This window comes from Mustela nivalis, assembly GCF_964662115.1.
Source record: "Mustela nivalis genome assembly, chromosome: 3".
Classification (NCBI taxonomy): domain Eukaryota; kingdom Metazoa; phylum Chordata; class Mammalia; order Carnivora; family Mustelidae; genus Mustela; species Mustela nivalis.
In genome coordinates this window covers 83,137,786-83,161,513 of record NC_139022.1, presented here as the reverse complement: position 1 = coordinate 83,161,513, position 23,728 = coordinate 83,137,786, and the positions used below count along the sequence as shown (strand labels likewise).

At 38.8% G+C, this 23,728-nt stretch overlaps 1 protein-coding gene across 4 annotated transcripts in view; it reads left to right on the top strand.

The window, feature by feature from the left end:
• The first annotated feature begins 5,032 nt into the window (after positions 1–5,032).
• Positions 5,033–23,728, top strand: part of FCHO2 (FCH and mu domain containing endocytic adaptor 2) — a 117,240-nt gene continuing 98,544 nt past the window's right edge. For 2 of the 4 annotated variants that reach the window (XM_082722920.1, XM_082722919.1), the window contains exons 1-2: positions 5,105–5,325; positions 22,289–22,380. In XM_082722920.1, the coding sequence (XP_082579046.1) occupies positions 5,293–5,325; positions 22,289–22,380 (125 nt within the window). In that variant the 5' untranslated portion in view covers positions 5,105–5,292. Of the gene's footprint in view, positions 5,326–22,288; positions 22,381–23,728 lie in introns of all 4 variants that reach the window. The other 2 variants (XM_082722918.1, XM_082722917.1) reach the window with 1 other exon arrangement.

The window sequence follows — 23,728 nt, the reverse complement described above, 5'->3', positions numbered from 1 at the left end:
GGGCGCCTGGGTGGCTCAGTGGTTAAGCCGCTGCCTTCGGCTCAGGTCATGATCTCAGGGTCCTGGGATCGAGTCCCGCATTGGGCTCTCTGCTCAGCAGGGAGCCTGCTTCCTCCTCTCTCTCTCTCTCTGCCTGCCTCTCTGCCTACTTGTGATTTCTCTCTGTCAAATAAATAAATAAAATCTTAAAAAAAAAAAAAAAGAAAAGTACATCTCATTCTGGAGTTAGAGACGATGCCACATCAAAGAGCAGGCTGTCGATCCCAGCTGCAAGCAGGAGAGAAGGGCGTGCCCCCAAGCTGCTCTGAAACAAGAAGAGTGTAAGGAAGATGATATTTAGCTGCTTTCTGCACTTTGATTAGCATGTTTCCATCTCCTTGGCCTTGCATAGCTGCCTACCTGGATACCATCTGCTGAGCTTTTGCTTTTCTTTCTGTTTTATGTAAAGTTATTGCTTTCAATATGTTGCAGTGGCGTAGGGAAAAACAAGAGAACACCAGACTTCTGGGACCCGCCTATTTCTCTTCAGCCTTCTAATGGAGCTTAGTTCTGCTGCTGCTTGTTTTCTTCAGTTTGAAGTACAGAGGACTACTGCGCCTGACACGGGATGCTGTCCTTGAAGAAATTAGCAGGAAATAGAGGTTTATAGGAGCTTCTCCTCTGCTGCTCTTGTCTTGGAAACAATTAGAAGTACATTTGCAAAATTGTATTGAAAATAAATGGGAAAATTATGTTTTATTTTATAGCCCACTTTTCTGGAACAGATCTAATTTTTTAAAATGTTTTACTAATTTATTTGACAGGAAAGGTAGGGAGAGCAAGCACAAGCAAGGGGAGCAGCAGTCTCTCCCCTTGAGCAATGAGACCAACGTGGAGAGATTCCAGGACCCTAGGATCAGGGCCCAAGCCGAAGGCAGCCACTTAACTGACTGAGCCACCCAGGTGCCCCCAGAGCTAGTTTTAAATGAAGTAATGAGGAAATGGCCTTTGTAACTAAATGTTGATTAAGAGGGTGTGAGCTGTGACCCCAAGATCGGAAATAAGAGATCAAACTAAGGAATGAAAAAGGGGACATTCTTTGGATATCTTGTCCTCAAATCTGGGAGACAAGTTATATTTTGTAAAACCAGAGAATGTAGATTTAGGTAATTTTGTGTTCATTTCTCCTGTCTCATTTGCTACGACTTGTCAAATTATGTTATAGCAGTTATGTTAGAGCTTTGGTTATAACATATATGCTTGGACAGAGTTTAATGGGGACCAGCAACATCCCCTGAGAGCCAATTTTGAATATTATTATCCGAATTTAATTTTGTCTTTATAACAAAAGGCAACTTATCTTTTAAGAAGTGTACTCAAGCAGTGGTGCCTCGGTGACTCAGTAGGTTAGATAGCTCTCAATTTCAGCTCAGGTCATGATCTCAGGGTCCTGGGGTTCTGTGCTTAGTGAGGAGTCTGCTTGAGAATTCTCTCTCCATCTCCCTCCCAGTCTCCCCCCTCAAATAAATAAACCTTTTGTTTTTTTTAAAAGATTTTATTTATTTATTTGACAGACAGAGATCACAAGTAGGCAGAGAGGCAGGCAGAGAGAGAGGGGGAAGCAGGCTCCTTGCTGAGCAGAGGGTCTGATGCAGGGCTTGATTCCAGGACCCTGGGATCATGACCTGAGCTGAAGGCAGAGGCTTTAACCCACTAAGCCACCCAGGCGCCCCAAACCTTTTTTTTTTTTTTTAAAGAAGTATATTCAAGCCCCAAATAATTCTTTTGAAAATATTTGAAATGATGTAAGACAATTAAATCAAGTAGAATGTAAATAATGCTATTTTTATAATCTCTAAAGACCTAGCACCAATGAAAAGTATGAGTAAAAGAATGGAGTTACTACATATTCAAAGTTTCACCCACCCTTGACATTTCCCTGATAGGTTCAGTCATTCACTTGTTGTCTCACCAAACATTTATTGAGTGACTATTAAGGGCCAGGTGGCATAGGCAGTGAGTAGAACAGTGTTGTTATCTGTGTCAGTTTTTAGTAATTTCAGAATGTGTTTGAATAAGCAAGGGCTAAGTGTTTGGGTCACAAATACTTAACGACACATAAGTGAGCTACCCTCTCAGGGCCTTATCTACACTCTGCCAGACTGTATACACATCCCAGGAAACCTCACTTGAGAGAACAGAATGTGCCTGATACTACCCACATTCTTCTTGTACTTCACCATCTCCTCTGAAATTTAGTCACCTTAATTACTTTTACTTTAAATTCCCACAATTAAAATATCAGGCAATTTATATCAAGGGTGTTTTGGCCCTAATGAGCTTTGTAAATATCCAAATACACAGAATATTTATCTTTATGGCAAGTCTGGGTCTGACAGTTATGAGATCAGAGGTAAGAGTACAGATGGAGACCAGTGTACCATGTGTGGTTATTTGAGTACTATGCTAAATTGTCAGAGTTAGAACACTAAAAAGAGGAAAATCTGTGCTTAACACCACATTGTTTTGTTTTGTTTTTTAAAGATTTTATTTATTTATTTGACAGAGAGAGATCACAAGTAGGCAGAGAGGCAGGCAGAGAGAGAGGACGAAGCAGGCTCCCTGCCGAGCAGAGAGCCTGATGCGGGGCTCGATCCCAGGACCCTGGGATCATGACCTGAGCCGAAGGTGGATGCTTAATGACCTGAGCCGAAGGCAGAGGCTTTAACCTGCTGAGCCACCCAGGCGCCCCAACACCACATTGTTTGCAAAACAATACTTCGTTATGTAAGAATCTATTGCATTGGGGTGCCTGGGTGGCTCAGATGGTTGGGCATCTGCCTTCCATGTCTCCATGATCTCCAGGTCCTGGAATCGAGCCCCATGCCAGGGTCCCAGCTCAGTGGAGAATCTGCTTCTCCCTCTCCTCCTCCCTCTCCCCCTGCCTGTGCTCTCTGTCTCCATCTTTGCCTCTGTATCTCTATCAAATGAATAAATAAAATCTTAAAAAAACAACAACAATCTATTGCATTTGTGCTGGGAGGAAAAATTGAACAAGTTAACTAATTTGTCTTCTCTTACTTAAGCACTTCTGCTGCTCAGATTCTGCCTGAACTCCAAAGGAGTCTATCTCTGATAGACTCACACAGATTTTCACTGCATTTGGAGTTGTGCTTTTTGTTTTGAAGACTTAGGGCAAGAGCTATGAAGAATTGTTTCCTGGGGGGCCTGAATGGTGTTGGTCATGAGAGAGGGTCTATATGGTTATGGGACAGAGGTCAGCATCAGATCGTCACTGGCAAAGGCACCCATTTGTTTTTTAAATAAATTAATGTAATATGTAAGGCCCTTTGAAGTATAGGCCTAGGATAAAGCTTTTCCTGCTGAGATATAAGCTGGGTAGTGCCTAGTGACAGTAGGATTTTAATGCCAAGCTTATTTGCAGAGAGATTTAGATGGCTGTATTTTTTAGAATTTTTTTCAGGATGAAGAAAGATAGTGCTAGACTAATGGTTTAGAAAACAGTAGCAAGTTTCTAAGTTAGACTTTCCCAATGTTATGACAGTGTTATGAAGACTTTTTAAAAAGGAAATAGTAAACATATACGAAATGACAGTGTTATGTAAATGACAGTGTTATGAAGACTTTTTAAAGAAAAGGAAATAGCAAACATATACGAAATGAGTGTAGTGTTATATAGTGAACCACCATGTTTCCGTTACCTAGGTCCTAACAATTGTTCTAACAATCCTGTTTCATGCATACCTCTACTCAGTGTTCCTCCCTCAGTGAGTTATTTTAAAGCAGACTGTTACCTCCTATATATTTATAAAAGATATTCTTTTTTTTTTTTTAATTTATTTGACAGACAAAGATCACAAGTAGGCAGAGAGGCAGGCAGAGAGAGAGAGGAAGGAAAGCAGGCTCCTCCTTTGTGGAGCAGGGAGCCCGATGCGGGGCTCGATCCCAGGACCCTGGGATCATGACCTGAGCCGAAAGCAGAGGCTTTAACCCACTGAGCCACCCAGGCGCCCCTATAAAAGATATTCTTAAAAAAGATATAATCACAGTACCAATATCCACTTATTCCCAATTCAACAAACACTTCACAGTTTTAATCACGTGCAAGGCATTGTGGGGTTTTTGCTTTTGAGGATGAAAACAAGTTTCCACCAAGAAACACGTGTCCTAGTGTTCATTGTATCTGAAGTCAGAGGATCCGATGTGAGTGTATATAGTTAAAGCTACACGAAGTCTATTAGTGGGGCTTGGTGTCAAGAACAGCAGACTTCGGACTGAGCCGACCTGGTGACAGTGAACCTGAGACCTCTCCACAAGGGTTTAATTTTTTCCCCCTAACCTCTGGAAAGCAAGGCATGGGAAAGGGATTTAGTTCATGTTGTGCCAGGACGTGTTTAAACTTGTTTCTTTTTCCAAAATGTACAAGCTGCTAAGAGAACTAGAGACTTAAATTAACAAGACTTGGAAAAGACTTTTTTTTTTTTAAACTGCGTGGGTCAGGGAAATTCGTTCCTTTCGGGTCACGTTCCGGCCTCCAGCTGGCCTGGTTTGCTAGGGGCGTGCTAGAGGTCAGCGGCTTCCGCAAGGAACTTGGTGCCTGGGTCTCGCGCTGTTCCAGAGACTCTCAGGCGACACTGGGCGTTTCCTCTTTTTCCGGCCTCGGAAAGTTTTTGTTTTGGTTCTTAGTTCCTTGTCAAGGAAAGGAACCCTACGGACCAAAGGTTTCCCAGTCTCCTCCCGGTGGCCGAACGCCAAATTTCCCCCATCACAGCTTGACCAGACTTGGTCCCTTCAAGATCCTCCAAGGCCGGGGAAGCGCGTCTTGCGTAGAGGAAGAGAGGAGGCAGTCAGGCTGCCGTATCCACACCCACTGGCCGGCCCTGTTTTTCCCTCATCCGTGGGCCAGTACCCATCCTACCGCAAAGGGTGCGCGCAGTCTCCCCAGTGACTCCCCAAGAACCCGGTTCTCCACCATTCCCAAGAGAATACTCAATTTGGCCGCGCCCGCGCTGGGTAGAGGGGAGGGTTACTAAAACCCGGGGATAGGATGAAGAGCGCATGCGCAACCAGGCGGTGGCTTTCAAGAGTTCGCCCGGCGGCAGCAGCCGCTAGGTGGCGCATGCGCCCTGGAGGGTGCGGGCCGGTCTCCGGGAAGAAGGCAGCGGCGGCGGCGGCGACGGCGGTGGCGACGGCGGCGGCTGTGGGGAAAGGCGGGGGCGCCGTGGGGGCCGTGCCCGTGTTTACACAGCGGCGGGCGGGCGCGGACGCGGAACCTGGCGCGGCGGCGGCAGGATGGTCATGGCGCATTTCGTCGAAAATTTTTGGGTAAGAGCGGGATGTTGGAAGTTGGGTTTTGGTGTGCGAAGCTTTCTCCGCCTGACCTCGGCCTGTGTGCGCTCCGGGCGGCGGCGAAGCCTCGGCGGTGAGGGCTAGCGTCCTCGGGCCGCCGCCGGCTGGGTCCCGCCTGTGTGAAGCCGGGAGGGCTGCGGGCCGCCGTACGCCAGGTCTCGCAGGCTCGCAGCCCTTGCGGGGGCGAGGGCTGTCAGCGCGGCCCCTCATCCCGCGGCGGGGACGCTTGGGGGCAGCCCGCCGCCCGCGCTGGGACAAAGCGCCGGATGGGGCGGGAGACGGGACCCGGCCGGAGGCTTTAGGCTCCGGGCGCGCTTCACGGCTTGGACGCGGCCGCGGGGCCCGCGGCGCGGCCGCCTCCCAATGCGCGCTGCCAGCAATCGCCCCCGTCCAGCGCCGCAGCCCCCATCTTAGCCCTTTTGCCCCCCGTGGTTTCCACACGGAGTCCCTTGCGGGCTTGGCTTGGATCCGCACTTCCTCTCGGCCTCGCAGCTCGGCTCTTTGGTCTGCGCCCAGGACTTTGCCTCTGGGCCTGTTCACAAAGCGTGTAAAAGTTGAATTTAATGTAACTGGATTCCTTGGGCTTAAATGCACGAAGACTTCCCCTTGTGTCCTGTGCTCCTTCCCCTTCCTTATTCTTTCCACACCCCTCTCCTTAACTCCGTATTAGTATTAGGTGGTTCTCTGAGAATGACTTCAGTCACCGTGCGGGGTGTTTTTCTGTATTGTTTGTTGTAATGGGAAGTGCAGTGCAGCCGAGTGCGGGAGAAGGAGCATGTTTACCTCGGTATCTTGGGTCAATCTCAGTGGAAGTCCTGACAGCTGCAAGTACTACAGCTCCATTTTAGTTAAAATTCAGAAGAAATTAAAGGAGTGCTCTTTCAGGGAAGAAGAGGTGTGTCTTAAATTCTTATTTCTAAGTGTATTACTTATGGACTTAGTAATCAAATCAGCTCCTAGTCATTTGGTTTGAATGTTTCTTGTTTTCCGCAAGCGACATAAATACGAGGCATTAGTTTTTCTTTAAGAAATACCCTTATGAAAAATAAAATACCCTTATGGGGCGCCTGGATGGTTTAGTCGTTGGGCATCTGCCTTTGGCTGGGGGTCATGATCCCAGGATGTTGGGATCGAGCCCCGAGTCAGGCTCCCTGCTCAGCGGGAAGCCTGCTGCTACCTCTCCCCTTCACCTTGCTTGTGTTTACTCTCTCTCTGTCAAATAAAAAATATTTAATGAAGTTACAGTTCACATACTATACACTCAGTTAAGTGTACAATTCAGGGGTTTTTCGTCTGTGCAGTTACGTCACCACATCAATTTAGAACCATATCCTTACCTCAGAAAGAATCTCTGTATCCATTAGCCCCTAACTCAGCCTAGGCAGTTTACTAATCTATAAACATCTGCCTTGATAGATTGGTCTCTTGTGGACATATATAAATGGGATCATATGTGTTCTCCTTTGTTGGCTTCTTTTCCTTAGCGTGTTTCCACACTTCACCTGTGATGTAGCATGTATCCGTACTTAATTGCATTTTATGGCCAAACATTCCATTGTGTGTGTACACCACATTTTATCTCTTCATCAGTGATAGACGTTTGGTTGTTTCCATTTTTGGGCTATTATGAATAATAAATACTGCTATGAACATTTTTGTACAGGTTTTTGTGTGGAAATGTTTTCATTTCTTTTGGGAATGGAATTGCTGGGTCATGTTGTTACTCTTTAACATTTTGAAAAACTGCCAAACTGTTTTCCAAAGTGACTGCATGGTTTACAAACCCACTAACAATGTCTGATGTTCCAATTTTTCTGCATGCTGGACACCACTTGTTATCGGTCTTATTGTAGTGGATGGGTGTGAAGTAATACCTCATTGTGGGTTTGATTTCCATTTCTCTGATGGCTAATGTTGAACATCTCTTCATGTGCTTAGAGAAATACCTTTTTAGATTCATTGCCCATTTTTAGATTAGGTTATTTGTGTTTTTATTATTAAATTGCAAGAGTTTTCGTATGTTCTGGGTAGTCTTTTATCAGATACATGATTTTGCAAACATTTTCTTCTATTTTGTGGGCTTTTGTTTTTTCTTGATGCTGTCGTTTTTTTTTTTTTAAAGATTTTATTTATTTATTTGACAGAGAGAGATCACAAGTAGGCAGAGACGCAGGCAGAGAGAGAGAGAGGAGGAAGCAGGCTCCCTGCTGAGCAGAGAGCCCGATGTGGGACTCGATCCCAGGACCCTGAGATCATGACCTGAGCCGAAGGCAGCGGCTTAACCCACTGAGCCACCCAGGCGCCCGATGCTGTCGTTTTTGAAAACTTATTTGTTTTTAAAAGTTATTATTATTATTTTAAAATATTTTATTTGAGAGAGAGAGATTATAAATAGGCAGAGAGGCAGGTAGAGAGAGAGAGAGGGGAAGCAGGCTCTCTGTTCAGCAGAGAGACAACATGGGGCTTGATCCCAGGACGCTGAGACCATGACCGGAGCTGAAGGCACAGGCTTAACCCACTGAGCCACCCAGGCACCCCTTAAAAGTTATTTTTTTTTTTTTTAAAGATTTTATTTATTTATTTGACAGAGAGAAATCACAAGTAGATGGAGAGGCAGGCAGAGAGAGAGAGAGGAAAGCAGGCTCTCTGCTGAGCAGAGAGCCCGATGCGGGACTCGATCCCAGGACTCTGAGATCATGACCTGAGCCGAAGGCAGCGGCTTAACCCACTGAGCCACCCAGGCGCCCTCTGAGCCACCCAGGCGCCCTCCTTAAAAGTTATTTTTAATTGAAGTATATAGTTGATGTATAATACTAGCTTCAGGTGTACGATGTTCAACAATTACATATATTATGACATGCTCACCAGTGTAAGTGCCATTACTGTCTTACAGTATTACAGTATTATTGACTCTATTTTCTATGCTGTACTTTTCATCCTTGTGACTTCTATAATTATAGCAGTAGGTTTGTACCTCTTAATCATCTATTTCACCTATCCCCAGTGTCCCCCCGAACCACCCGTTTTTTCTCTTTATGAGTGTTTCCGTTTTTTGTTCATATGTTTTTTAGATTTCATATATAAGTGAAGTCATACAGTATTTGTCTTTTTATGTCTAACTTGTTTCACTTAGCATAATATATTCTGTGTCCATCTGTGTCAGATATGGCAAGATTACATTATTTTTTATGGCTGAGTTGTCCATTGTGTATGTGTACCACAGCTCCTTTATTCATCTATGGATGGACACTTAGGTTGCTTCCATATATGTTGGTGATTATAAATAATGCTGCAGTAGACATAGGGGTTCATATACCTTTTTGAATTCATGTTTTCATTTTCTTCAGACATATCCAGAGGTGGAATTACTGGATTTTATGGTGTTTTCTTTCTTTTTTTTTAAGATTTTATTTATTTATCTGACAGAGAGAGACACAGCAAGAGAGGGAACACAAGCAGGGTGAGTGGGAGAGGGAGAAGCAGGCTTCCTGCTGAGCAGGAAGCCCCATGTGGGGTTCCATCCCAGAACCCTGGGATCATGTCCTGAGCCGAAGGCAGATGCTTAATGACTGAGCCACCCAGGTGCTCCAATTTTATGGTATTTCTCTCTATATATTATATCTATATTATATAGATCTATGGATATATATATCTATGGAAATATATATATAATATTTGATAATATTATTTTCCACAGTGGATACACAAATTTACATTCTCACCAACAGTGTGGGACTATTTCCTTTTCTCCACAACCTTGCTGACAATTGTTATTTCTTTTTGATAGTAACCATTCCAACTTGTGTGAGGTAATTTGATATTGTCCTTTGAAGCATCAAAATTTTACATTTAGAAGTCCAGTTTATTTGTTATTACTTATGCTTTTATTGTTTAGTCTAAGACGTTTTTCCTAATCCATGGTTACAAAGATTTACTTGTGTTTTCTTCTACGGGTTTTATAGTTTTAGTTCTTATATTTAGGCCTGTGATCCATTTGAAGTCAGTTTTTGTGTGTGGTGCCAGGAGGAGGTTCAGCTTCATTCTTTTGCATGGATATGTAGTCTCAGTACCTTTGTTGAAGGGCTCCTCTTTCTCTGTTAAATACTCTTGACACCCTTGTCAAAAATCAGTTGACCATAGATGTATGGGTTTATTTTTTGATTTTTAGTTGTATTCCATTGTCTATCCTTATGCTAGTCCTACACTGTTTTGATTACTATGGCTTTGTAGTAAGTTTGGCATCAGGAAGTGAGAGTTTTCTAGATTTGGTCTTCCTTTTCAAGATTATTTTGCCTATTCTAGGCAAAATTTTGCCTATTTTTGCCATTTCTGTATGAATTTTAGGTGTAGCCTATCAATTTAATTGGTTTATTAATTTAGATATAGTTGATGTATGTAACCTGTCAACTTTAGACTTCAGGTTTTAGGCAACTTTTAAAACTATTAAATTGGATTTAAAATTGGCATCCCAAAATGTTTTGCTTTATTTTATTTTTTAAATAATCTTTACACCCCATGTGGGGTTCAAACTCATGACCCCAAGATTAAGCATGCTTTTCAAACTGAACCAAGCAGGTGTCCCTTGAATGTCTTTTGATAGATGAATGTCCTTGGGGTTACTGGGTTCCTCAGTTGATTAAACATTTTAAGCATCTGCCTTCAGCTCAAGTCATGATCCTAGGGTCCTGGACTCGAGTTCCATACGAGGCTCTTTGCTCAACATGGAGTCTGCTTTTCCCTTTGCTGGCGGCTCCCCCTGCTTGTGTGCACTTTTGTGCATGCTTATGCACTCTATTTCTCTGACAAGTAAATAAATAAATAAAATCTTAAAAAGAAAGAATGTGTTCTTTTTTTTTTTTTTTTTAAGATTTTATTCATCTATCTGACAGGCAGAGATCACAAGCAGGCAGAGAGGCAGGCAGAGAGAGCGAGGAGGAAGCAGGCCGCCAGCTGAGCAGAGAGCCTCATGTGGGGCTCCATCCCATGGGATCATGACCCAACCCTAAGGCAGAGGTTTAACCCACTGAGCCACCCAGGCACCCCGAAAGAATGTGTTCTTGATGCTTTCTGACTTACTTCCAAATTGTTTATCAGAAATTGAAGTATAGTTTACTGCAAATTGTACATTAACATTTTAAAGTTACTTTTGCTTCTGTTAATTGAGCTTTGAATATAGCCTTATCTAATGATTTTTGGCTGTTATGAATAATGCTTTCTACGAACATTCTTTTATCAGTTTTTGGGTGCCCCTTGTCCTTTTTAAGGGAGGGACAGGAATAAATTTGGATATCTGAAATCTAGAGAAAACTTCTAGTCTAATTTACGTTTTTGTCATTTCACTTCCCCAATATTGAACACAAACAGTTAAAATAGATATCATTTTATTTATTTCCAAGCCTGGAATTAGGGCTGAAAACTCTAAATTAAATATAAAAGCTTTATAAAAAGTTCCAAAGGATGACTAAATGAAGTAGGGAAAACTAAGAACAAGAACTAAATAACTTCAGAGAATTTGATAATTGTCTAAGACAACTTAAAAATTTACGTATTTTAGGATCATTTATAACTTCCTAAAACAGAAATTACACTCTTCTCCCCTAATCTTTAAAGTAGCACTGTCAGGTCAAATAAAACTTGTCAAAGTGAGGTAATGGGAAACTTTAAAGTTTTAAGTTTCTAACCAAACAACTTATTAATTTTTGTTTTCCCTCCATATAAAAAGACAAACTTTTTTGTTGTGGCGTTTGTTAGAGGAAAGTTTGAATCATTCAAACTATTTCCAAGCCCTTTTGAAAGTAGCACATCCTGCCTTTTTTTTAAGGTATGGTTTTTCTTAACTAAAACAGTATGCTACATTATGAATTACTTAATATTATACTTTGAAGAGAAGTATTTAAAACTTCCTATACAACAGGTGGTTTGTTGCTGATAAGTCATTTTTTGCCACAAAGTATAGTGCCTTTGATAGTAAAGTTGAAAATGTTTTTCTTTTTCATTAAAATTGGATAACAAAATTAATTTTGATAGAATTCCACACTATTGGGGCGCCTGGGTGGCTCAGTGGGTTAAGCCGCTGCCTTCGGCTCAGGTCATGATCCCAGGGTCCTGGGATCGAGCCCCACATCGGGCTCTCTGCTCTGCAGGGAGCCTGCTTCCTCCTCTCTCTCTCTCTCTCTCTCTCTCTGCCTGTCTCTCTACCTACTTGTGATCTCTGTCTGTCAAATAAATAAATAAAATCTTAAAAAAAAATTAAAAAAAAAAAAAGAATTCCACACTATTGCCTTGGTATATAAAACAGTTGTTAGTCCTTCAAAAGATAATGTAACTTAACTTTTTTGCTGATATTATAGTAAGTATCTCTGTACACTGTTTCTCGGAGTAGGGTACTAATTTATAGTGCTCTTGAGATTGTGTCAGCATTGCACTGTAGTAATTAAAATGGCTTTATGTTTTCATATAAACCCAGATTAATTGAGGAGTTAAATTTTGAAAAACATATGCTTTTTTATGTATAATTAACATACAGTGTTATATTAGTTTCAGGTGTACAGTATACTGATTCAGCAATTCTATACATTACTCAGTTCTCATCATAAGTGTACTGTTTATCCCCATCACTATTTCCCCCATCCCCACACTAACCTCCCCTCTGGTAACCAGCAGTTTGTTCTCTATAATGAAAAGTCTGTGTTTTTGGTGTGTTTCTTTCTTTGTTTTGTTTTGTTAAATTCCACATATGAATGAAGTCATATGGTATTTGTTTTTCTCTGAGTTATTTCACTTAGCATTATACATCCATGTTTTTGCAAATGGCAAGATTTCATTCTTTTTTTAATGGCTAAGTAATATTCCATTATATATATTCATCTTCTTTTATCTGTTCATCTATATAGATGGACCTTTGGGTTCCTTACATATTTTGGCTGCAATAAACATAGGGCTACTGCTTATACTTTTTTGAATTAGTGTTTTCATATTCTTTGGGTAAATACCTAGTAGTAGAATTACTGGATTATATGGTAATTCTATTTTTAACTTTTTAAGGCATCTCCATAGGGTTTTCTGCATGGCTGAACCACATTGCATTCTCATCAACAGTGCATGAGGGTTCCTTTTTCTCCACATCTTTTGTGTTTTTGATTTTAGCCATTCTGACTGGTGTGAGGTGATAACTCATTGTGTTTTTTTTTTTTTTTAAGATTTTATTTTTTTATTTGAGAGAGAGAGAGAGAGAACGTGAGCTGGAGGAGGGGCAGAGGGAGAAGGTTGCTCAAGGAGACTATGCACCCAGCCTGGAGCCTGATACAGGGCTTAATTCCACAACCCCAAGACAATGACCTGAGCTAAATTAAGAGTCAGAATGCTCAGCTGACTGAGCTACCCAGGCACCCCCTCATTGTGGTTTTGATTTGCATTTCCCTGATGATGAGTGATATTGAGCATATTTTCATGTGTCTGTGGCCATCTGTGTATTTTCTCTGAAGAAATTTCTGATCATGTCTTCTGATTTTTTAATTGGATTATTTATTTTTTTTTTTTTTGTGTTGAGTTGTATAAGTTCTTTATGTATTTTGGATACTAACCTCTTAAAAATTTATTTATTTATTTATTTATTTTTAAAGATTTTATTTATTTATTTGACAGACAGAAATCACAAGTAGACAGAGAGTCAGGCAGAGAGAGAGGAGGAAGCAGGCTCCCTGCTGAGCAGAGAGCCCGATGCGGGACTCGATCCCAGGACCCTGAGATCATGACCTGGGCCGAAGGCAGCAGCTTAACCCACTGAGCCACCCAGGCGCCCCTAAAAATTTATTTTTTTAAGGAATGGATTTCATTGGTGATAGTTATTTAAGAGGGAAAATAAAACATACCTGATTTAAATAGCTTATCAACCTTATTTTATATAATAATCCTGATGTCTATAAAATAGTAAGCATTCTCCCAAAGACATCAAGTATTCTTTAGCATATATCACATTGTAATGAGCTGACATTTTTAGTTAGGTGACCTTTTCCAAAAATTATTTCCAGTCAGCACATCAAGAATGAAATAATTATCTTTGGTGTTTTTATCCTGAAGTATTTCTTTGTTTCTTGTCCTTCTTTCTTTCTTTTTTTTTTTTTTTAAAGATTTTATTTATTCATTTGAGAGAGAGACAGTGAGAGAGAACATGAGCGAGGAGAAGGTCAGAGGGAGAAGCAGACTCCCCATGGAGCTGGGAGCCCGATGTGGGACTCGATCCCGGGACTCCCGGATCATGACCTGAGCCGAAGGCAGTCGTCCAACCAACTGAGCCACCCAGGCGCCCTATCTTGTCCTTATTTCTTGTATTGTTTAACCAGTATGGAAGTTTTGTCTGTTGGTTTCATTGGTATTGTCATGCTTTACTTCTAAATAAAATTGGAGCACTTGCTTAATTTCCAGAATTTGATCCATCATTTACATGGATAAACTGGGAGGATTAAAATGTTTTTTAAAAACCTGGAATTGGGGGGTATCTGGGTGGCTCAGTGGGCTAAGCCTCTGCCTTCGGCTCGGGTCATGATCTCAGGGTCCTGGGATCGAGCCCCACATTGGTCTCTGCTCAGCGGGGAGCCTGCTTCCCCCTCTATCTCTGCCTGCTGCTCTGCTTACTTTTGATTTCTCTCTCTCTGTCAAATAAATAAATAAAATCCTTAAAAAAACCCCCTGGAATTGCTATTAATAGGACTTTGAAGTGTAAAGCATTGTATTTTTGCTTGATTTTTTTAAAAAAGCTTTTATTTATTTGACAAAGAGATCACAAGTAGGCCAAGCGGTAGACAGAAAGGGAGGGGGAAGCAGGCTCCCTGCTGAGCAGAGAGCCCTATGTGGGGCTCGATTCCAGGACTCTGAGTTCATGACCTGAGCAGAAAGCAGAGGCTTAACCCACTGAGCCACCCAGGTGCCCCTGTTTGATTTTTTTGTAATCTAAATTTTTATTTTATTTTATTTATTTATTTGACAGAGAGCGATCATAAGTAGGCATTGAGGCAGGCAGAGAGAGAGAGAGAGGAGGAAGCAGGCTCTCCACTGAACAGAGAGCCCAATGTGGGGCTCGATCCCAGGACCCTGAGATCATGAGTGGAAGGCAGAGGCCCAACCCACTGTGCCACCCAGGTGCCCCTGTAATCTAAATTTAATATCCTAGGGAGATTAATACCTAACACCTATACCTACACCCACACACATGTATTCTTGGGGGGTATAACCCATATGTAAATTGAAATATATATATTTTTAGAAAACTAGTTGAGGTAATCATAGATACCCAGATTATAGACTTTTTTTTTATTACTTGAAATTTCCAAATACTGCTTATGATATGATCCCATTGGGTGGTACACTGAAATTTAAGAAGTGTATGTATATGCATATTTACATATACATTAATTAAAATACTTGCAAAATTTATGTGGTTCAGTATTCAAAAAGTACCAAAGGGAACACAGTATAAAATCTTATTCTTTTGGGGCACCTGGGTGGCTCAGTGGGTTAAGCCTCTGCCTTCGGCTCGGGTCGTGATCTCAGGGTCCTGGGATCGGGCCCCTCATCGGGCTCTCTGCTCAGCGGGGAGCCTGCTTCCCCCCTCTCTCTCTGCCTGCCTTTTTGCCTACTTGTGGTCTCTGTCAGTCAAATAAATAAATCTTTAAAAAAAAAAAAATCTTATTCTTTTTTCCTCAGCCTCCAAGATCTCCACAAAGGCAGTAACTGTTACCAGTTTCTTACATAGCTTTCCAGAGATGATCTCTGTATATAAACAAGGAAATTATAAACACTAAGTTAGAATGTATGGTTGTTTAATTGTTAGCGAGTTATCTGTGCCCAAATTGTTTCCAACTGCAACAAGCTAGGAAAATGCGAACTACAGATTCATCTAAGTTTGTTCAAATAGACTTGACAGATAGACATTATAAAATCAGCATTTTAGATGGCAGTAAATTTTATTGTGAGGCCTTTAGAATTTTGGGGGGGAGGTGGAATGGTGGTTTGTTTTGTATTTTTGCTTTAATTATAGGAGAAATTTGAAAGTGAGAAATTGATACTGATTTAGTCTGTGTAAATTCAATTCAGGGGAGGGATTTTAGAACATTGACATGGAAAGGATAAAAATTTGCTGTCTGGGTTGTTTTGTAGCCATGCACACTAAATCCTGAGTGCTCTAATCCTTTCAGAACTACTTAAGTTATTTAGGCAAAGGCATGGGAGAACAGGTATGCTTTATATCATCGTACACATTTGGCTAGCGTAAGCTTTTTGGAAGTAGTTTTTTGAGTACTGTTTCTTGAGGTTATCCTTCCTGGTTTGACAGTTCTAAAACATTTAACAAAAGCACCCTAAGAGGGACGCCTGGGTGGCTTAGTCTGTTTAAGGGTCTGTCTTTGGCTCCGGTCATGATCCAGCATCCTGGGATTGAGTTCCGCATCGGGCTCCTTGCTCAGCAGGAAGTCTGGTTCTCTCTCTGCCTGCCTCCCTCTCTCTGTCAAATGAATAAATAAAATCTTAAAAAAAAAAAAAGCACCCTAAGAAATCCGTATAGAAATATGGTGCCATGGAGATGTAAAGGGAATAGGGTTTGATTTTCAGTTTACCTAGTGTGGAAAGATGACAGAATATTACAGTTGGAAGAGTATTAGTATTAGTTTGGTCCACAGAGGTGAGCATAAGTTGGTCAGATGTGGGGGAGAAATAAAAACAGTACAATAGAAGCTGAGACCTAAAATGGTAACTATTGGTTAAGTTGCTAGAGAATGTTGCTGAGATAGCCAGATTCAGAGAATTAACTTGAGAAATGATTAGTGAACTGTAGGATGAATTTGAGACACACAAGTCCATTAGTTCTATCAGGAACATGCTCCTTCCCTGATGGAACAGCAGGAATAAAGGTTACAGAAGATAGGAGAAGCATGTTTGCTTGCATTTAGGGATAGATAGGAAGGTACAATGTTAAGTAGAGCAAATTGGTGATGCTGGACCTTAATACTACAAAGTGTTAATTTTTATTTGGTTGAAACAAGAGCGGTGAAGGTGGCTTTCTTTTTTAATTTTAATGTTATGTGGTAGGTAGAACAGAGAGTACAGAAGAAAATTAAAATTATATATAGCTTTACCCTGTGTCCACTGAGATTTTCTTTAGAAATACAACATGCACAGTGGGTTTTGCTGTATTGTTCTGTAGCTTGGTATTTTCAAATGATAATTGCCATCAAACATTTTTCTCATATGATTAAGTATTCTTTGAAAATATTTTGTAGTGACTTTCATAGGTTTCCATGGAATAAATAGGTAATTTTTAAAACTGCTCCTAAAAAACTTTAAGGTTTTTTTTTTCATTTATGAATTAGGAGGAGATTTAACTATTAATATGAACAAGATGTCAGTTGAAGAAGGTAGCCTTTGTTTGAAAGTACAGATTGAAGAGGTTTTGAGAAAGCTGAAATTGGTTTTTTTTAAATTTTGAGATTAATGAAAATTATATGCATTTATAGTATATTACAGAAAATTTGAAAGTTATAAGACAAAAAAATTATCCTCTTTGCTTCTGCTATTTTTGTTGAAGCCATGTAATATCTTTTAGGTGGCTTTACAGATTTAATTTACTGGAAGAGGTGAGTTGTAACTGAAGACATTAGGGAGTATTTGAAGGGTTGGAAATAATTTCTTTAATGTGATAAGGTTTATTTTCTTCAGTCAGCCAACAAATGTGTTTGAGCGACTACTGTACCTGCAGCAAGTAGTTCTTACTGCTGAGCAGTGCTTGTTTTACATCTTTAGTCACTGTTTTCTGCTTTAAAAACATCTTGCAAATGGTTCTGTAGAATAGTTTTGATGATCATGTGTGAAAATTTCAATGTATAAATTGAAGGTTGACTAGAAGAGATTATAACTTGTGGTTAAATGTGCTATTTACTTATAGAAAAACTGCTTACGTAAGAACTAGAGCAAAAGGAAAATGTAGAGTGGTAGGAAGTGATGATATTTATTTATTACCTTTGAGGCAGTTTGAGGTTGAGAGGAAGGTTAGGCATGTTATTTGCTGTTCACATGACAGCACCTTTTGAACCTTTGATCCCCTTCCAAAAATTTTTAAAAAGATTTAAAAAGGAACAAGGTAAAATAAACATCAATTCATAGTGTGATTGTACAGTATACACTATCTCCTGCCTGTTTTCTAGAATCTTGGAGTCATCAGAAGTGAACGATATCCAAACTTTTTGTTTTTAGTATTTAACTTACTGTTGCTCTTAAAAGGTTCTTTGAAGGAGAAGTTTCAAACCATTAACTAAAAATCTCTGGGATTTATAGCTTTGTGTTTTTCCACTCTTACTATTCATGGGTCTTAAAAAACCAAGATACATTAAACAGTTCAATTTTCATTAAAATAGGTATTTCATAGCTTTGTTAATAGAGATGCACTTTTTCTTCAAGTGGGGAGTTGTTAGGTTGTATTTTATATTTATTTAAATAAATGCCTTTGAGTTTCCAAAATAGGTTTGATGACGTATTCAAACCTTTAAACTTGAAATTTCAAGTATGTCTTGTAGATTCTGAATTAGACTAAAAAAAACCCGTGTATTTCCAGTGACTTGGTGACCTTACTTATAACTTAACTATCCTTTTAGCTAAATTTTAGTTCAGTTGATAATTTTAAGTGCAAAACTATGCATGGTATGATCTCATTTTTCTATTAAAAAGTAACATGTTACTATATGTTTGGGAAAAGGAATCTGGATTGTTAAACATCAGACTGTTAAGTGCTGTCAAATTAGAGCAGTAAGAGGAAACAATAGGTCCTGAGAAGTTTGTGTTTTCTTAAAGGACTTGTGTAGTTCTGGACTAAACATCTTCAAAGGATAATAAGATTTTTTTTTTCTACTTCCTATTAGGAATTATTTCAAAGATTTTTTTAACACTTGTTCATATAGGATTATAAGAAGATTTTGTTTGCCCCAGGCCACACTCATTGTACTTTTATGAAAGTACTATCTCTTTTTAAAGTGCATGGAGACCAGCAGGTAGAAGATCCTACCTTAGTTAAATCTTCAAAATAATTGTCTTCCTTGTGTCAGCAATAGCAATGGTGTTAATAGCAGCTATGGTCAGTTAATACTGCAAATCTCTCTGCAAGAATTAATTGATTGAAATAGGTAAAAATACTTAAATACTTGCTCATGCCTTTGACAAGTTTATCATGATATATTTAATATATTGTGCAATTCACTTAAAGTGTACAGTTCAGTGGTTTTGGGTAATACAGATAGATGCATCCATCATCACAGTCAATTTGAAAACATTTTCATTACCTCAAAAAGAAAACCTATACCTTTTTTTTTTTTAACATTTGATAGTTTATTAGAAATTTTTTTTAAAAATTTTTTATTTTTTATAAACATATATTTTTATCCCCAGGGGTACAGGTCTGTGAATCACCAGGTTGAAAACCTATACCTTTTGTCACCTCCTACCTACAGCCCTCCTCCCTAGCAGCCCACTCATCTACTTTCTATTTGCTTATTCTGGACATTTCATATAAATAGAATCCTACAATATCTGGTCTCTTGTGTCTGATTTCTTTAACTTAGTGAAATATTTATGATGTTCATTCATTAAGTCACATGTATCACTGTTTCTTTTTATTGCTGAATTATATTTTATTTTATTGGGTATACTCTTATTTTGTCTTTTTATTCACTGGTTGATGGACATATAGGTTGTTCCTAACATTAAACAACTGGGTAATAGACATTTTGTCCTAGCATTAGGTTAATTTTGGCTGTTTTGTTAATTGTGTCCTGCTTTTTTCCATTGACAGTATATCTGGGCAAATTTTTAAAATTAACAGTTAAAAATATGCATTATTTTTAAACTGTAGTCTTTTAAAAAACACCATATATTTTTTTATTGTAGTATATATGTCATTTACTTAACCAGTAATATTAATGGATTTTTAAAATTTTTTTCAGTTATAAATAGTACTTCAGTAAATATTCTTCCACATTTATCTTTGTATGTGTGTTTGTGTAGTATAGATTCTTAAAAGTAGAATTGCTGGATCAAAGGGCATAAATATTTACAGTTTTAATAAAATATTAGAGACCAGAAGACATGTTTAGTCGTAGTTCTATTTGATAATAAAGGTCTGTTGTCAAGTTATTTGTGCGTTCATCATGTATTCGTAGTTAGCCAAGGAAAACAAGTTCTTGCTTGAGTTAACAGAATATGTTAAAGGAAAAAAATATTTTTGTGTTGAAAATAACAGAAACATATCCACTTCAGGATCTCAGATGATAACATGGATATGCAATTCAGGAATACTTTTTGCTATTTTACTTTTCTTTGAATTAGAAACGCCTACTAAAAATGTCAGTGGCTGCTGTAAAAATGATAGCACCTTGTGGAGGTACTTCTAGTTAAAAAAAAGACTGGGTAATCTGAAACAGATTCTATAACAGAATTATAATCTGTTAAAATTGTCAGTTTCAAGGGTGGTCTCTCCCTGTTTCACCAGAATTTTCAGTGTTTTGTGCAGGTGAAGACACTGAAGCCAAATGGGTCTAAACCTGAGCTCCACTGCTCTGTCTTCTTTATTTTTTGATATATAAATGTGTATATATTTAATATTTAGTCATCTGTTATCAAAGCTATAAATTAAGTTTTTGACAAGGTAACAATACGACTTGCAGTCTTTATTGGACACTTTGAAATTTTTTTTGGACTAAGTTGTATGTGTTTATGTGTGTGTGTGTAGAGAGAGTGCACTAGTGCCATTTGAAGTAGTAAAATTTTTGCTTAGTTTGTGCTAAAGGAAAGTTCATGAGTAGTAAATATTTGTTTTAATAAGTTTGTGAAATTATTAAAGAATAGTGCCTGGAGTCAAATTCAAGTTTTTCGACTTCCGTAAATGAATGAATCCCTAAATAGGAAGAAATGACAAATGGATTTGTAATCATGTAGGGTGTTTGTTTTTAGTGGTTAGTGCCTTCTGAGGCAGGCTTCTTCTATATTACATCCTTATTAGAATGAGTTTTCCTTGTCTTTCCAAGTGAAGACCTGAGGGATGGAATAGCTAGCACTATTTCCCAGGGTGTGTTAATGCTGCTTTATTAATATTGTTATACTGTATTAAATTAATAATCCTCATTTTTCCTTATTGGGAATTTTAATTAATATGTTATTTGGATATCTGAAGTTCCTGGATAAAGAGCTTACTTCAAGGACTTCTTAATAAAAACCCAGATTTCTGAATATAATTTAACCTTTTCTTGTTGCTTAACATTTTTAATACTTTAACAGTGAAGCGAAATGCTCAGGACCTTATTGCTCCAATTACTAGTGGTTTCCAAGATCTCATCTCCTTTAAAAAAATTTTTTTTTCTTTTTATTGTAAGCCTGGTAAATAGTATTTCTAATAGTCTTTGTGGCTATTTGAATAGCCCTTTATTCCCAACTTGCTACTAATTCGAATATGCGTAATGCACATTGGGAACCCAGGTAACCTGACTGGTAAGATATTTTTTTAAAGATAGATATTTATTTATTTGAGAATGAGTGAGTGAGTGAGCACAAGTAGGAGTGGGGGGAGGGGCAGAGGAAGAAGTAGAGGCAGACTTCCTGCTTAGCAGGGAACACAACCCCAGCTGAAGCAGACGCTTAACCAACTGAGCCACTCAGGTGTCCCCAAATATGACATTTTATTTTATTCTATTTAAAAAAAAATTTTTCTTTGTTTATTCGAGAGAGAAAGAGAGAGAGCATGGGGGGAGGGTAGAGGAAGAGGGAGAACCAGACTCGCTGCTGATTAGGCAATCCCACATGGGGCTCCATCCCAGGACCCCAGGATCATGACCTGAGCTGAAGGCAGACGCTCAACTGACTGAGCCACCCGGAGTTTCCCCCAAATATGACATTTTAATTTATCATATATATATGGCAAAATAATTACTTTTATATTCATTTATAAGTTTGTTAGGGATCACTTCAGCATAACTGGAAGTTTCTGTGTTTCCTGTTTTTGGTGAACTGTGAAAAAATTAGGGTTCATATTGTGTAATTCTTGCTTATTGTATTGCTATTTCCAGCAAAGATACTGAATTATTCATTATGTTATTTTCACTGAAGAAAAAAAAAACCTGCCAATTTTAGAGAGAGTTATTGAGCTTAGTTTATTCATAGTTGTTTAAGTTTACTAAAAGATGCATTAGTTATTATAAACATTTTGTGGTATTGAATGTGTAAGTGATTAGTAATAGGCTGTCTTGATTCGGAAGTCAAGATTTACTTATTTTATTTTTTATTTTATTTATTTAAAGATTTTATTTATTTGACAGACAGCAAGAGAAGGCACATAAGCAGGGGGAGTGGGAGAGGGAAAAGCAGGCCTTCTGCTGAGCAGGGAGCCCGATGCAGGGCTAGATCCCAGGACCATGGGATCATGACCCAAACCAAAGGCAGGTGCTTTAAGCTTAAAGGGTTAAAGTCACCCAACGACTGAGCCACCCAGGCACCCCGAGATTTACTTGTTATAAAGCAGGGACTCTGCCTGAATAATCAGGAATCCCTTAGTTCATCTTGAAGGAATTGAAATGGGATTGATAATGTATTTTAAAAGATCCATGGTTACCTTTCCTAAATTATTCTGCATGTTATTTTTAAAAATTTCACTAATAAACTCACATGAGTGATTATAGAATGTGTACATGTGTGTATAATGTGTGTATATGTATATATAATAAATTGTAAACTTTGTCAAACTGTGTCATATTCCTTTGATACAGTTTGAAGTCCTATAATGAGCAACATTGGTTTAATTAAATTTAATGCTCCCCTGAGCATTAGAGTTGCATATTGGTTAATATAGGGTTGTTCTTAAGTCGTTTTGATCTTTTTTTGTTGTTAAACTAAAAATCTTCTTCAATTTTAGGGGGAAAAAAATAGTGGCTTTGATGTCCTTTACCATAACATGAAACATGGACAGATATCAACAAAAGAACTAGCAGATTTTGTGAGAGAAAGGTATGTATTTTTTTAATAGTAATTTAACAGTTTGAGTTAAATTTTAGAATATAAATGAGAAAAAAAATTGTTTTTGAGCCATGCTCTATTTAGGGGGAAATGAGAGAGAGAGAATCTTAGTAGGCTCCTAGTGTAAAGCCAGAGGAGGGGCTCAGTCTCAAGACTCTGAGATCACAACCTGAGCGAAAATCAAGAGTCAGACACTTAACCAACTGAGCCACCCAGATGCCCCAGAAAATTGTAGTTAGATCTGGATTAAAATAAGTACACTCTTGAAAAGTGTATTATATATTTTAAAGTAGTGTGATTATCTAGCGGCTACACACTAAGGACTGCATAGTGGCTCCAGGGAGTATTGCTGAACTCCTGGTTTGTATTCATTGTTTATAAATAGCATTACAAACGATATAAATATAAATAAATAAATAAATGGAATTTTGTAGGATAAAATACTATCATTTCTTTAAACAAACATGTCATTAAACATACTAAAATAATTTGAAAAGTCTAAGGTTTTTAAATTTGTAGTTTAATTATGTATTATTTATTTACTTATTTATTTAAATTTTAAGTAGACTCTGTGCCCATTGTGGGGCTTGAACTCACAACCCCGAGAGGTAGAGTTGCATGCTCTATCAACTGAGCCAGGCATGTGCCCCTCTAAGTTTTATTTTAAAGAAGTATAAGTATATATTTTTAAATTCTTTAAGTTTATAAAAATGTGATTGTCTTTAAGACTCTTAGAATATGGTCATCAATTTAAAAACTTAAAAATTAATGTAATTTGATTTGATTAAAGCTTTTTTTGTGGCTAGGCCCACTTGGTAATTTTTATAGGAGCACACTTAAGAGAGGTAAAGAGTTTACCTTAGTAATAGAGGGATATGTGTGTGTTTGTGTATATGTGTTTTTAAGATTTTATTTATTTGAGGGAGGACAAGCAGAGTGAAGGGCAGAGGGAGAAGCAGACTCCCTGCTGAGAATGGAGCCCCATGTGGGGCTCAATCTGGGGACTCTAGGATCATGACCTGACTGAGGGAAGATGCTTAATCAACTGAGTCACCCAGGAGCCCCAGCGATATTTTGCCTTTAGATATAATACTCCATTTTGGGGGGTACCTGACTGTCTCAGTTGTTGGGGCATGCTGCTCTCAGTCTCAGGGTCATGAGTTCAAGCCCCATGTTGGGCGTAGAGGTTACTTAAGAAAAAAACAAAAATACAGTACTCCATTCATTTATTCTTTCAATAATAAATATCCCATGTCTGCTGTGTGCTAGTAGTGTGATTCTGGTAATATAGGGGTTAAGATAGAGCTGCTGTCATCATAGAATTTACCAGAACATAGGA